This window comes from Bufo gargarizans, chromosome 7, assembly GCF_014858855.1.
Source record: "Bufo gargarizans isolate SCDJY-AF-19 chromosome 7, ASM1485885v1, whole genome shotgun sequence".
In the NCBI taxonomy this organism is placed as follows: Eukaryota; Metazoa; Chordata; class Amphibia; order Anura; family Bufonidae; genus Bufo; species Bufo gargarizans.
This window is the reverse complement of record NC_058086.1, coordinates 19,083,082-19,098,934: the sequence shown is the minus strand read 5'-3', so window position 1 is coordinate 19,098,934 and position 15,853 is coordinate 19,083,082. Positions and strand designations below refer to the sequence as shown.

At 42.2% G+C, this 15,853-nt stretch overlaps 1 protein-coding gene across 1 annotated transcript in view; it reads right to left on the bottom strand.

Moving 5' to 3' along the window:
- The window catches only part of STAB1 (stabilin 1), a 318,385-nt gene that overhangs the window by 240,731 nt on the left and 61,801 nt on the right, over window positions 1-15,853 (bottom strand). Inside the window, exons 12-14 of the mRNA XM_044300459.1 lie at window positions 4,198-4,335; window positions 3,422-3,556; window positions 1,175-1,237 (exon numbers count right to left, since the gene is read on the bottom strand). Coding sequence (XP_044156394.1) covers window positions 1,175-1,237; window positions 3,422-3,556; window positions 4,198-4,335 — 336 coding nt within the window. The remainder of the gene's footprint in view (window positions 1-1,174; window positions 1,238-3,421; window positions 3,557-4,197; window positions 4,336-15,853) is intronic.

The window sequence follows — 15,853 nt, the reverse complement described above, 5'->3', positions numbered from 1 at the left end:
GTTTCTTTTTTTTTGCGGCACATATGCGGAACCATTCACTTCAATGGGGCCGCAAAGTAACGGAAATGAGTCCGTGTGCATTCCAGGTCCATATGTCTGCATGTCCGTTCCGCAAAAGATAGAACATGTCCTGTTATGGTCCACAGTAGGGACAAGGATAGGACTGTTCTATTACGGGCCAACTGTTCCGTTCTGCATAATGCAGAAAAACGACGACTGAGGGGAGATCTAATTAATATGTATAAATATATCAGGGGTCAGTACAGAGATCTATCCCATCATCTATTTATCCCCAGGACTGTGACGAGGGGACATCCTCTGCGTCTGGAGGAAAGAAGGTTTGTACACAAACATAGAAAAGGATTATTTACGGTAAGAGCAGTGAGACTATGGAACTCTCTGCCTGAGGAGGCCGTGATGGTGAGTACAATAAAGGAATTCAAGGAATTTCTTGAGCGTAATAATATTACAGGCTATAGCTACTAGAAAGGGGTCGTTGATCCAGGGAGTTATTCTGATTGCCTGATTGAAGTGGGGAAGGAATTTTTTATTCCCCTAAAGTGGGGAAAATTGGCTTCTACCTCACAGTTTTTTTTTTGCCTTCCTCTGGATCAACTTGCAGGATAACAGGCCGAACTGGATGGACAAATGTCTTTTTTCGGCCTTATGTACTATGTTACGATGTTACTAATGCGGAATGCACGCGGCCAGTTTCCATGTTTTGCGGATCCGCAAATTGCGGACCACAAAACAACGGTTGGGAGGAGGTAGGATTTATCGAGCCGCCCTGAACTCCAGAATTATGGCTTTAAAAAAAGTCATAGACAGGGCTTTGTGCCATTCTAACTTAAACCTCTAACTCTAGTTGTGAATAGTGGGTGGCAAAATGGTTGTGGTTAGCCTGTCGAGCTGATTTAAGCCAGATTTATCAACTGCAATAAAAATTTAAAAAAAGACGCAAGTATTGTTGCAATCTTACTTAAAAAAAAGGAGTGGTTTAGAAAGTCACAGTCTCAAGACACAATTATTAGACTTAAAAAGTACTTAAACTTTCAATACATTTTTTTAAACTGTTACAAATTACCTAGAACAGAAAGAAAGAAAAACAATGTGATATGATAGGAAATAAAGGTTATCTTGTCATAATACAGTGACTGCCTTATTCACATCTTACCTCCAACATAGTTTCATATCTACTAAATATTTCTTTTGTGGCAAGTATCTCACCTATTGTCATCTGAAAAAGAGGCAGAAAAAGTCACAGCAGAGATTAAACACACAATAATAATAATCATATTTTATATTAAGACTTCGCTACTGGAACAGGTCAAGCACAGCATAGGAAATACTCTCATGTGTGGAGCCGGAAGTGGAAGAACAGGTACAGGACTGTGGCTATCGGGGCACCTTTATTAATTCATACATTAGTAAGTGCTTCTTATGTTCAAATTTAGTCATAGAATTTTTATTTTTATTTTTTTCCAGCTGGATGCCCACAGAAATTCCCATTTGAATAGAGAGAACTACGCATTTCCGGAGGCACAGGACAGGGCCCAATCTAGAGATAGGACCAGGTCCCAAAGGTGGCTCCAGCAACTATCGGACATCTATGGCATATCCCATAAAAGAAAAACGTCTTCAGGAAGAGATGGAGTACATCCTTAAAAGATCCGAGTGTGGCAAGGGAACTGCATTCACAGCCAGGGGTACACATAGCCTTTCTGCTGCCTAAGTCGAAAACTGAAATGGCGTCCCACCAATGCCAATTTCTTAACCTAACCCCTTTGCCACAATGAAAGAGCTCATTGCCCATGGTCCTTCCGCTGCCCCCCTCTTGACCCTACCTGGTGCTGCCTGAGGCGATCACTTCACCTGGCCAAATTGGTGGTGTACCCATGGTCACAGCTTTACCTGTGTATATAGTCTTTGTATGTTAAGGATCCATTTCACACGGACTGATGAGTACTATATCAAGTGCCGATTGACAGCATAAAAAGTCAATCAGTGCATGTTTCAAAGGCTTTTTACACAATGAAAAGGGGATGAATGAACAATAGTACAATCTCTCATCACCCAGTTTACATATTGTCAGCAATACATCCCCTGTTTGGACGGGAAGATGTGCGGCTGACAAAAAAAATAGGTCCAGCCAACAACTGATTGCTTGCTTGTCGGCTGATTGATGGGATGTTTAGAAGTACCGATGATTGGGGACAAGTTTTAATTTTTTATGACCGCTCATTTGGCTAGTTTTTGAGTGTGTGTCATGGTGGGGTCCCCACCGTACAATGTAGTGAATTTGGGAAAGCAACTTGGCCAGAGGCTGGGATAAGGGAGCTGGTCTCCTCCTATTGCATCCCTAATCCTTGCCCTAACGCCTCACCGTATGAGCGGACCTGGATGGTAGGATGGCTCATACCCAGGAAACCTAGGACCCTGAGTCGCCCTGATAGTCCCTCAAATAGAGAAAGGGGATGAGACCCCAGACACAGATGAACAGGAGTCTCACTGGCCTAGCTGCCAGGGAAGGGACAGACAGTGCACAGCTACTGGATTGGCAGATAAGAGCTACGAACAACACGCACTTACCTGCCGCTGCAACCACGACGACTGGACCCAATGCAGATGTACTGGAACCCGTTCACCTCACAGGACACAGCACAAAACACAAACACGGAATCTAGCAAACCAGAAACTGCCTGGACCCCTATGTGGATAGGATGCATGGCGGCCCCAGCAGAGCTGCACACTGACTAGTGATTCAACCTTCAGGGAACCCTGAGACCCCCTTCTGGAGGCACAGACAAACAAGAGGATGTCTAGCAACCATGCCGGGCAGACACAGAACACCAAACTAGACATAACAAATGCCCAAAACAAACCCACACCAAACCTAACAGGTAAGGTAGGGAACAAGGAGGAGAACATAGCGAGGCATCGCTAAAGACCTTGATGTTCCACAAGGAGGCCTTCACAGACAGGTGAAACATCCAGAGAGGAGCAAAGCTCCTTCTCCCACAAAGGCAGACAAACAACTGACCTAAGGCTCACAACTCCAACATAAGAAGATCAATCACAGAGTTCCACTATAGTTAAAACGTAACTTTTATTATGCTATTATGTAAAAAAAATCCACATGTCAAACAAAAAACAAACAAATATATAGTCGGGACTCGATGGTCATCACTTCTTCCACGATGTAGGAAGGGGCTGTTTGGTAGGCAGGGTAGCAGTCCTACTATGGGGCACTTGCCCTATTTCTTACCCTAAATTCGGGTCCCTGCCTAAGAAAAGGAATGGCTGCCCCGATAGGGGCGATCCAGTGTTCAGGAACCTCTTATACACCCTAGGATGGCCCTGTAAATTTATGTAAAATATGTTTTGTGACACAACCCCTTAAAGGAATTGTAGGATTCGTTACCTGTGGGTTTCCAATGATTTCCATGTTGTTGGTTGTTATAGGTTGATCTATAACATGAAAAATTCCATTGGTGGCTGGTAAGTCTGTTTTCATAAGTTTATATTTTTTGTCAGATTCAGTGTCTTTAAAAAATTCCTGCAATAAAAACATTAAATATAAAAAAAAACATACTGGAGAACACTGCTTGACTGCCCTTTATTGCAGTTCTGTACTGAAAATGCTGGATAACAAAAATCTTTGGATCATTGGAAGACATTTTTGCCATATTCGATTTTTGCAGTATATAAAAAATTTGATTAAATTTGAGTTGTGGCTTCAGTTTTTAGAGGTTCATATCCATGATGGTTATGATAATATGGCTCTTCATGATCCATTTTGATTCTTTTTTTTTTTTCTTTAAAAGAGGTTTTAGTTTTTTTTGTTACACAAAAGTCTTGCGGAAAAGACCTGAAGTGTGACATAGGCTTAAAGGATGCGATAAGCGGTACTAGTTTAATAATATGAAAGATGGGTGAATGGGTTTGAAATATTAAAACCAAATTATTATAAGCCAGGTATATACTCAGAGCAGTTGCCAATTCCCTTACCTCAGTCATATGCTGACTTAAAAAATTCCCCCTTGTGACAAATTCCCCTCCCAAATTTGCTGTAAAATTAGAGGATGCGGAGATATAGCATGGGCCCATATATCAATAATTCATACTGCCCATATCAATCAGAAAGTTTTTTTTGCCATAAACTCAGTTGTGGCTGAAATCCTATATTCCTAAATTTACCTGTTTGAATCCAACCTGTTGTGGAAATTCAAGCAATTCGCCACTTATTGTCCACAATTTAGACATTTCTTTCAAATCACTTGCCAAGTACTGGCCTGGAATGATGTGAGCTTTACATATCTGTTTTGCTTCTGTTTCCTGGATAGAAGAATACAAACAGATCACTATTAACAAAAAGGAATAGAAAATCACATTAGTTGAAACAGCAAGAGTACCTGGCAGCAAACAGTTAAAGGGGGTTATCCCATGATTAATGTAAAAAAATGAAAATCAGACATCATATAGTGCAAGACAACCTTTTTCTAACAAAGCTAGAACCAGCCCTGTGCCTCACATGGATCCAGAGATCTCCCCATTCATTTCTCCAATTGCTCTGCTAGATTTATATCGAGCTGGTAGCTCACAGGGAGTGTCCTTTCTCAGGGGGCATGTCTTTCTTCTGTAGCTCTCTCCCTATAACAGCTCAGGAGGCAGTTGAAGGATGTAACTGAGCATGTGCGGCCATCTCAGTGAGCAGGTCAAAGAAATAAGGAAAAACAAACAGACGGAGGATCTATGCAGATACATTTTATTGAATAATTCAGTGGTTATACAACATTTTTAATTACATGCAATTACAAAAGTAGTCGATTCAGGAGCTGGTTTAAAAAAAAAGGTAACTTTTTTTGGTGGGAAAAACCCTTTAAGCATTTAAGTGCACAGAGGGAGGGCCCAAATTACTCTGTGCACCAGTGTTCCTCCTGCTTCCTCTACTAGGCCTTCCCTCTTCTTTTAGATTGACAGGTCCAGGTGAAATCACCTGGCCTGTCAAAGTAACGGCACAGAGTGATTTGGCCCAACCTCGGTGCACTTAACCTCTCCTTTGCATATGGATTAAAAGTACTTTTTCTCCAGATTGAAGCAAACGATCGCTAAGTGGAAGAAATAATTACATCCAGCCGAGTTAGTCCTGCAAGACACTGGGTCTGTTTTTTGTTTTTATTTATAGTAACAATAACAACACATTATCAGGCTACACAGACCCTCAAATATAACACAAAATTCCAGAAATAGGGCTAAATTTAAAAAAAACATCACCAAGATCATTGCCTCAGCATACAAAAGAAACATCAGCAAAATATTTAAATAAGGTAAGAACCTCTCGGATGAGTCCAGAAGCTCCCCCCACACAAGTCAAAAGACCTAGCCTCACCCTTAGCTGCTCCATCAGATACCACTCTGTTAAAGAGAAAAGTTGCACCAGTTGCTGTATGTCAGAGTCATTCATATAAGTAAGAAAACATCTCAATTTATGACAACAAAATCCTTTACTTTGTTTGTCTTTGAGTCTTTCTGTTTCCAATCGTTCAGTGTGAATGAGTTTCTTCAGTTGCTCAAGAATCAGAGAGATAGACGGCAGATCAGACTACAACCAAGTCCGAAATAAATGCTTAACAACCAAATAGAGTGGACCAGCTGAGGGAGAGACAAAAACTGACAGTCCCCCTCGTTATAATGAAAGAGAAACAGTTGAGGCTTTAAAGGAACCCTCCTACCCCACATATCATACAAACCGGACTCCAAAAAAGTTGGGACACTATACAAATTGTGAATAAAAACTGAATGCAATGATGTGGAGATGGCAAATGTCAATATTTTATTTGTAATAGAACGTAGATGACAGATCAAACGTTTAATCTGAGTAAATGTATCATTTTAAAGGAAAAATACGTTGATTCAAATTTTAACGATGTCAACAAATCCCCAAAAAGTTGGGACAAGTAGCAAGAAGAGGCTGGAAAAAGTAAATTTGAGCATAACGAAGAGCTGGAAGACCAAGTAACACTAATTAGGTCAATTGGCAACATGATTGGGTATAAAAAGAGCTTCTCAGAGTGGCAGTGTCTCTCAGAAGCCAAGATGGGTAGAGGATCACCAATTCCCACAATGTTGCGCAGAAAGATAGTGGAGCAATATCCGAAAGGTGTTACCCAGCGAAAAATTGCAAAGACTTTGCATCTATCATAGACTGTGCATAACATCATCCGAAGATTCAGAGAATCTGGAACAATCTCTGTGCGTAAGGGTCAAGGCTGTAAAACCATACTGGATGCCCGTGATCTCCGGGCCCTTAAACGACACTGCACCACAAACAGGAATTCTACTGTAAAGGAAATCACAAAATGGGCTCAGGAATACTTCCAGAAACCATTGTCAGTGAACACAATCCACCGTGCCATCCGCCGTTGCCAGCTGAAACTCTACAGTGCAAAGAAGAAGCCATTTCTAAGCAAGATCCACAAGCTCAGGCTTTCACTGGGCCAGGAATCATTTAAAATGGAGTGTGGCAAAATGGAAGACTGTTCTGTGGTCAGACGAGTCACGATTCGAAGTTCTTTTTGGAAATCTGGGACGCCATGTCATCCGGACCAAAGAGGACAAGGACGACCCAAGTTGTTATCAACGCTCAGTTCAGAAGCCTGCATCTCTGATGGTATGGGGTTGCATGAGTGCATGTGGCATGGGCAGCTTGCATGTCTGGAATAGCACCATCAATGCAGAAAAATATATTCAGGTTCTAGAACAACATATGCTACCATCCAGACGTCATCTCTTTCAGGGAAGACCCTGCATTTTTCAACAAGATAATGCCAGACCACATTCTGCATCAATCACAACATCATGGCTGCGTAGGAGAAGGATCCGGGTACTGAAATGGCCAGTCTGCAGTCCAGATCTTTCACCTATAGAGAACATTTGGCGCATCATAAAGAGGAATGTGCAACAAAGAAGGCCCAAGACGATTGAACAGTTAGAGGCCTATATTAGACAAGAATGGGAGAGCATTCCTATTTCTAAACTTGAGAAACTGGTCTCCTCAGTCCCCAGACGTCTGTTGAGTGTTGTAAGAAGAAGGGGAGATGCCACACAGTGGTGAAAATGGCCTTGTCCCAACTTTTTGGGGATTTGTTGACACCATGAAATTCTGATTCAACATATTTTTCCCTTAAAATGGTACATTTTCTCAGTTTAAACTTTTGTTCCGTGATTTATGTTTTATTCTGAATAAAATATTAGAAGTTGGCACCTCCACATCATTGCATTCAGTATTTATTCACGATTTGTATAGTGTCCCAACTTTTTTGGAATCCGGTTTGTAGAACATCCGAGTAAACACCTCCCAGAGCTTTGCAATTTTTGGATATTGCCACAAACCATGGGACAAATTCGTTTTGGCTACTAAGCATTGGGGACAGTAGGTCAACCTATCCGGCTTATCCGGGTGTGGCGGCAGATTGACCTTATAAATGGCGGTAAGGATGACGCTAAGCCGGGTATCCCTCCATGCCTCGTTAATTATGTGTTGCCGTACAAGCAACCATCCCTTCCTAATTTTAGAACCTGGCTCAGTGTCATTCACTTGGAATGGCCACCCCAGAAAGCCCAAAGACCCAGACCCTATGATGTATGGAAGAGACTGATACCCTTCCTCTCTGTAGTTCCAATATCTGGTCTATATAACATTAGGAACCACCTCCTTATGTACCACTTGTAAAGCTGTTAAAAAGCCCTCCTTAATATGGTCATACTGTATGACCTGAAAAGGTCTTAATGAGGGTTCAGAGGTCAGTTCCTTTCTAGAGAGCCACCTCGGCTCAGATTAATTAAGGTGATGCCTCACCAAAGAAATACCCTTGGACCTCCACTCCTCAAACAACTTATTAGATTGTCCCTGAAGGAACTCAGGGTTGTTGGAAATCGGGAGGTGTTTAGAGATTCTATAGGGCAATTTATACAGCCGCCTAAGGATTCTCCATGTCGCTACTGTATCTCATATGAGTGCCGACTGCTTAACCCATACAGGGAGTTACTGTCGCCTTGTGTGTAGAAGCGCAAAGACCAGGGAGCGCAAAAACATTTCTACAGAGACAGCGCCGAATAATGGCTTGTGTCACTTATCCAGTCATTTCTGTGTTGGGGAATACATGCTAGATTGTACCCCCTAATATCAGGGAAAGCTATGCCACAGCAGTCCTTAGGAACCATTAGTTTCTTAATTCTTGGACACTTACCATGCCATAGAAATGTTGTAAAGGCTTTATTTAATGTAGATATATCTACATGCCGGGGCAGGGAGGGAATAGTCTGCAAAGAATACAATAGTTTTGACATACAGTAGACATTATCTTCAAATGATGATTCCTACCCATTAATAATATAATTTAACCAGTACATGGATTCAGGATTATTACCAATTTTTATTGCCAGATATGTAATGCTAGATATGGCCACTGAGATTTCCGTTATCACCCCCGTAACTGCTGCACGGACACCCCAGTTTAAAATAAAAAATAAAAAATAAAAAAGTACTCTTTGTAGAGTTAACCCAGAAGCCCGAGAAGGAACCAAACTTAGCCAGAAACTGGAACACTTTCTGCAGGTCCCTAACAGGATCCTTCATAAATAATGCCAAATCATCAGCAAATAGTGCAGCATGTAGTGATTGATTTCCTATCTGTATACCCCAATAAAGGCCCTAGGAGTCCAGATACCGGGCCAGTGGCTCCATCACCAGGTCAAATAATAAAGCGGACAAAGCACATCCCTGCCTGGTGCCCTTATGTAAATAAAAGGGATCCGATGAAAAACCAGAGGTATAAATCCTAGCCTGAAGATTGGAATTAAGAAACTTTAAATCCCAAGGCATCTAAAACCAACTCCAACCACCCCCACCTGACATTGTCAAACACCTTTTCAGCATCTATGAGACTGTGCAACTGTCAATGCCAACGGCACCTTTCGTACATTTGTGACCGACCCTTGACAAACCCCACCTGGGCAGGAGAGACTAATAAGGGAAGAATATCTGCCAGTCTATTAGCAAGCAGTTTTATTAGGATTTTCAAGTCCTGATTTAAAAGAGAGATCGGTCTGTAAGAGGAAGGATCTTCCAGATACTTGCCTTCCTTAGGAATCATAGTTATAAAAGCAGTGTTCATCTGATTTGACAAAGGACTGCCTGAGACAATGGAGGAAAACTAGTTGGTAAGAATTGGTATAACCTGTTCACCCAGAGCTTTATAAAAGTCTCAGATGTACCCATCTGGTCTCAGAGCCTTTCACAACGGCAAAGATTTTATAGTAGCCTGCATTTCCGATGCTGTTATTGGAGGCTCTAAAGTGGCCAGCTGATCGTCAGTAACCCGTGGCAAAGTAAGAGCCCAAGAACTCCCTGCCACCCCTTCAACAGCTTGATGAATTTTGTATCCTGCAGCAATAAATTCGGGAAAGTCCACACATAGTCCCCTCCCCTAGGATACCAGTCTTCTAAAGCCAGAAGCATAGAAGAATAGTCTGAAATTACCATGTCTCCAATGTCATTGGAGGATATTTTAGGTATGACTGAGGGGGACATAAAGAAGCAACCAGTTTGAGACCAAGCATCATGGAGATCGGAGTAATGCTTTTATTTTAGACTATTGGGGCTATGAAGCCACCAACCACCAGTAAGTGACAGGGTTGAGGCGAACTCCACTAATACTGTAGGCTTTGCTCCATATCCATCAGAGACAGTGGGACCGAGGTCCTATCCTCCCTTTGGCACATGACAAAATTAGAGTCCCCGCCCACCACTTTGGCTTTATGAGTGTCCCGCATAATCCTATCACTCCCAATCCTGTCAATCCAAGAAAACCTTTTTCCCCGAGATAGGAAAATAAATGTTATGGAGACTCAGGTCTCTAAAAAAAATATAATATGGATGTGTACCAACCATACCAGATCATCTGCTGCCACTGAGTGTACAATATAGGAGAGGTGTTTACCTATCAAGACTAGCACTCCCGTCCTTCCTGTCATCTGCCGGCAAACCATACACAGAGCCAACCCACAGTTCTTTCATTCTAAGGAAATCCTCCAAGGCCAGGTGTGTCTCCTGCAGGAGAGCTATGTCAGCCTGCAAGCGCTTAAGATGTCTCAAGATCTTAATGCGCTTATTCGAGGAGTGCAGCCCCTTCACATTCCAAGAAATAATTCTCATCAGATAGTAAGTAAATAGTAAGAGACCTAGAAACCAGGCAAATAAAGCCCAGCAACGAGCTTCCGGTTCCGGCGCCGACATGGCGAGTCGGAGTTAACCTCAGCTCCGTGTAGGTTGGTGTACAAGTCGGCTAAAACCCCCATTCATACCGGTGGAAACCCGGGAAGAACGAGCTTACCGTGTTGGTAAGAGCGTATGGATCGTTTTGTTACTAACATGGGGACGAGAAACAAGACGAAATCCCAGAAGCTGGGAAAAGTTACAGCGCGGGAATTTGAGATGGCGGAGGAGGAATCTCTCCCGCCCGCGCTTCCTGATGAAATGGATGACCAGCGTTCACAAAAAGAAACTGAGTCTCAAGGGGAAGATCAGCAGGTTGACTATGTTCGACTGGCAATTGAGGTAGCGAATCGAATCCTACCCGACCTGCAAGAGTCCTTGGCTAGCACTGTGGGGCTGACACTTCAGTCACTGCAAGTAGCCTCTGCCGAACATGGCAAACGGCTAGATGGCGCCGAACAAAGGATCCAGACGCTAGAGGAAACTTACTCTGACCTCCGATTGAAATTGGAGAAAGTGGCGAGTAAGAACATGGCCCTTAAAGTAAAAGTTGACGACCTGGAAAATCGGTCGCGTAGAAATAACTTGCGTATCTTAGGCCTGCAAGAGTCAATTCCAGCACAAGATCTGGTTCGTATCTGCGAACATGAAATCCCTAAAGCCTTGGGGCTGGATACTACGTGTAAAGTAGAGAGAGCGCATCGTATAGGCCCTGACCTGCGAGAGGGATCCGACCGTAATATTAAGGGGTCATCAGCGCTTTCGAGAAGACCGAGGCCGGTCATTGTTAAATATCTGGACTTTACTGATAAAACAGCAATTTTGAGGCTGTTTAAACGCCAAAAGCAGCCTCTGGAGTTGAGAGGTCACAAGATCCTAATCTTCGGTGATTATTCGGCAGAGGTCCAGAAGAAGAGGAGGGAATTCTCGTCTATATGCTCAGAAATGTATGAGAGGCGAATGAGATTTGCACTACTGTATCCTGCATTACTTAAAGTTTTTCTCAATGATGGGACTGTCTCCACGTTTACGTCGGCAGAAGAAGCGAGACGCTGTTTGGAGTTGGACATCCCTGATCAAAGACCACTGGGTCGAACTCTGCGCTCGGAGAGAAAAGAAGATGGTGGAGAAGCAAGCATCGAAAATGGCGTCTCCTATGCAGAAGCAGCTAAGAGAAGGCGGGATATGATCCCGGGTGAAACATGATGAAATGGTGACTGTTGACATGCTTTAATGTTTAAGCCATATTATAGATAGTAATAGATATAGAATATTATCTCAGTTTACCATCTTTGATAAGATGTTCTTATAGTTCTTTGCAGGTTGTATTTCTTACCAGCAGTAATATGATATAGAATGTTACGTTGCTGACAGGTGGCTTCGCTCCTGTCACTGAGATTTATATGTCTTAATTTGGCAGTATGTACACTGACCAAATATGTTGGAAAAAAGTGAAGTCTGTTGAAATCACAAATGAGGGTTACAATAGAGAGAGGAGAGGATACTTCATACAGTTTAGGTGATAGTTTGAAATCACTGTTATGTAGGGAGGGGAGGGGGAGTTGGGAAGGGGAGGGGGGTAAGGTTATTTCCATCTGGTTCTATGTCATATCTGAGCATCCGCGTCTAGAACATGCGACGATTGGATTATGCGATTAGTTTCTTGGAATGTAAAGGGGCTTCGATCCCCTGAGAAACGCAATATGGTCCTGAAGCATCTAAAACGCTGTAAAGTGGATATTGCTATGCTGCAAGAAACCCACCTTGAGGAAATGGATTTTGTACGCATGAAAAAGATGTGGGTGGGAAAAGTATTGGGGTCAGCCTCAGTAAACAAGAAAGCGGGTACGCTGATACTACTTCATAGGTCCTTGAATTGTAGGATTGTGCAGCATACGTCAGATGGAGAGGGGAGATGGCAAATAGCGATTATAGAATCCTCAGGTGAGGAATTGTGTTTGATTAATGTATATGCCCCTAATGGTGAGAATGCTCAGTTTTTTAACTCGCTCAGTTCCTCCATTGGAATGTCCCAGAAGCACAATGTTATAATAGGGGGAGATATGAACACGGTCATGGATGAGGGTGAAGATAGGAAAACTGAGAGAAGCCAAAAACAAGGGAGTACAAGAAGAGTAAAAGCGTTAAGAAACTTAGCGCAGGATAATGGCCTCATTGACCCCTGGAGAATCCGAAATCCTGAAGGTCGAGAATATACGTTCTATTCCGCGCCTAATCAGTCATGGTCTAGAATTGATTATTTTCTGATTTCTGCCAGGTTACTTGGAAGAGTCGGCAATTCAACAATATTGGATTTAGTTATTTCTGACCATGCACCGATCCAGCTAGATTTGAGGGATCAAATCTGTAAAGGCTCAGATTTTATATGGCGATTTCCATCTTTCCTGGGGGAAAATGAGAATTTTATAGATATGTTAAAGGGGTGGCATTTGGAATTTACAGCAGACAATGCACAACACGCAGATAACCCCATTCTACTATGGGATACCGAAAAGGCGGTGTTGAGAGGTAGAATAATCTCCTATGTCCACAATCTGAAAGCAAAAACTTCCAGAAAATTGAGTGAGATCACAGACTCTCTGAGAGAGAAATATTCAGCTTTTCTTGTTAACCCCTCTGAACAACACAAATTAGATTGGGTAGTGGCAAAAAAAAACTACGAGCTGTGGTATAGTAGATGGGAAAATATGTATAGGACTAAAAAGGAATCTAAATTATTCAAATTTGGTAATAAATCTGGGAGACTTCTAGCTAGATTATCTAGAGCCCCAAGGGGTCCCATTTATATTCCCACAGTATCGGATGACCAAGGAATAAAACATAGTGACCCAGTTGAAGTCCTGGAGATCTTCAGGAAATACTATCAAAAACTATATGAGGAGGATTCTAATATTCAGACACCTGTAACTAACTTGTTAAACCAAGTGAAGATCCCAAAACTCCTAGATAGTCAACTGGAGGAATTAAATAAAGCTATTTCTTTGGAAGAGATTTTGGAAACGATTAAATCCCTACAATCAGGAAAGTCACCTGGTCCTGATGGGTACACGGGGGAATTTTATAAAGCATTGAGAGAAGAAGTGATCCCAGTTCTAAGGGATGGGTTCAATAGAGTTCTGGGGGGTTGAGTGACTTCCTTGACCAATAACACGGCACACATTCGCCTTTTGCCCAAGCCAGGAAAAGATCCTCTCCTGCCATCATCTTACAGGCCAATTTCCTTCATTAATGTGGACCAAAAAATCTTTTCAAAAATTTTGGCTAATAGATTGGCTAACATGTTACCTGATCTGATAGGACCGTCTCAGGTAGGCTTTGTAAAAGGAAGGTCAGCGGTCTTTAACATAAGACGGGTGATGGCAGTATTGGATCATGTCAATAGGCAACACTCTATAAAAGATTCCATGGCTTTGCTGACGATCGACGCCGAAAAGGCATTCGACAATGTGTGCTGGGATTGGTTAATGAAGGTCTTGGACTTTATGAATATAAAGGGGGAGTTTAGAGCTTACCTTTCGGCTCTATACTCAGAACCAAGAGCACAGATAGCCCTTCCAGGATATTTGTCAAAGCCCTTCCCACTGCAAAAAGGAACTAGGCAGGGGTGTCCCCTTTCCCCACTCCTGTTTAATATTGCAATTGAACCCCTGGCAAGATTTCTAGAACAATCTAATGTATTTGAAGGGATTCATATTGGAACGCAAGAGGTGAAAATATCTCTTTTTGCGGATGACATTATTCTCTTTTTGGCTAATCCACAGAAAGACATCGGCAAAATAATGGATGTTATTGAAGACTTTGGGAAGACTTCTGGTTTCAAAGTTAATACTAGTAAATGCGAATTGCTCTACATTGGGCACCCGGATCCAAGGAGACCAAAGGCTATACAAGGGTACCCAATTTCAATTGCCAAACAATATATTACATATTTAGGAATTAAAATTGGTCATTCTACTCACTCACTTTATAATTTAAACTACACCCCCCTTATAAAACAGGTCACTCAAGAATTAAATAGGTGGCAGAATCTCCCTTTATCGCTTTTAGGCAAGTGCCATTTGATAAAAATGGTCAGTTTTCCGAAATTACTATACCCCATGCAGACTCTCCCTATTTTGATTCGGCATAAGGACATAAAAGAGCTAAACGGCGCCTTCGCGCGTTTTGTGTGGTCAAACAAAAGGGCAAGAGTGGCCTTAAAAACACTATTCTTGACTGGAGATAAAGGTGGAGTGAGTTTTCCAGATATACGGAGATATAACTTAGCAAGTCTATTTAGACATTGCAGGGACTGGTTGGCACAGACTTCCCACTACTCTAACACTAAACTTGAAGGGGAATTAGTCCAGGGGTGGGATTTAGGGGCGCTCTTGCACACTAAATTGGCTTCCCTACCAGTAAACATTAAATCGGCAGTGACATTTAGGGACACAATAATTACTTGGAAGGAAGTGAGGAAGTTGTATAACATGTCCTTTCTAGCGTCTAAGTCCATGCCACTATGGAACCATCCTGATTTCGTATTAGGTAGCCAAAATAAATTATTTAATATCTGGAAAGATAAGGGTGTGAGGATGTTTCGTCATACTCTTCACGAAAAGGAGGCAAGGTACCTGTCCTTTCAGGAATTTCAGGAGAAATATGGGATCCCAAAGGGCCATGAACTTCAATATTTTCAGCTCAATCACTTTCTTAAAAGCAGATTGAGGGACGTTAGTCGGGAGTACACAGCAAATAGATTTGATATCCTGCTGGGACAGACTGGAAGTAGGGTGTCTCTGTCAGAAATATATAGGCATTTGAGAGATAGAGAGGACGATAGAACGTTTGGCCAATTATGTAGGGGGTGGAAGGCGTTATTAGGTGAAGGGGAGGACCGAAATGACAAAATTATGAACGGCCTGAAACGAATTAGGAAGGTGGTAGCGTGTGAGGGATGGAGAGAGACGCAGTTTAAATTAATCCACAGAGCTATATACGCCTTTAACATACCGTACTCAAGTGACAGTAAGGACAGACTGAACGCGTGTCCTAAATGTGCCGCTCCAAAGGCTGCTCTAGATCATTGTATTTGGTTATGCCCAAAGGTCCAATTATTCTGGAAATGGGTCTTATCATGGGTTAAGGACACCTGGAAGTTGGTTTTGCCCTGTGAACCGGGAGTACTTCTATTCCATGTTTTTCCAGACAATCTTAAGATCCCTGGGTTAGTGGATGGAGCGTTGCTAGTGGCTCTAAAGTGCTTGTTGCGCAACTGGTTGTCCCCCCAAATACCGTCCGAAGCAGAATTTCAAATTCTTATGAGACACTTTCTATTGATGGACCAACTTGAGGCAGAAGGGCATAAAAATCGTAAATCGTCCGGTTTCTTAGAAAAATTGAATACTTATATTTCCAAGCATTTGTCTGCAGAGGAAGTACACGTGCTTATGAATAATTTCAAATTTACAGAGTGGTACTTGACTAGGGACTTAAAAGGAACATTAGGGAATTTAAAGGTTGGATAGGGATCTGAAATGTTGAAATGATGTCATTGAGTAAATCAGAATATGTAAG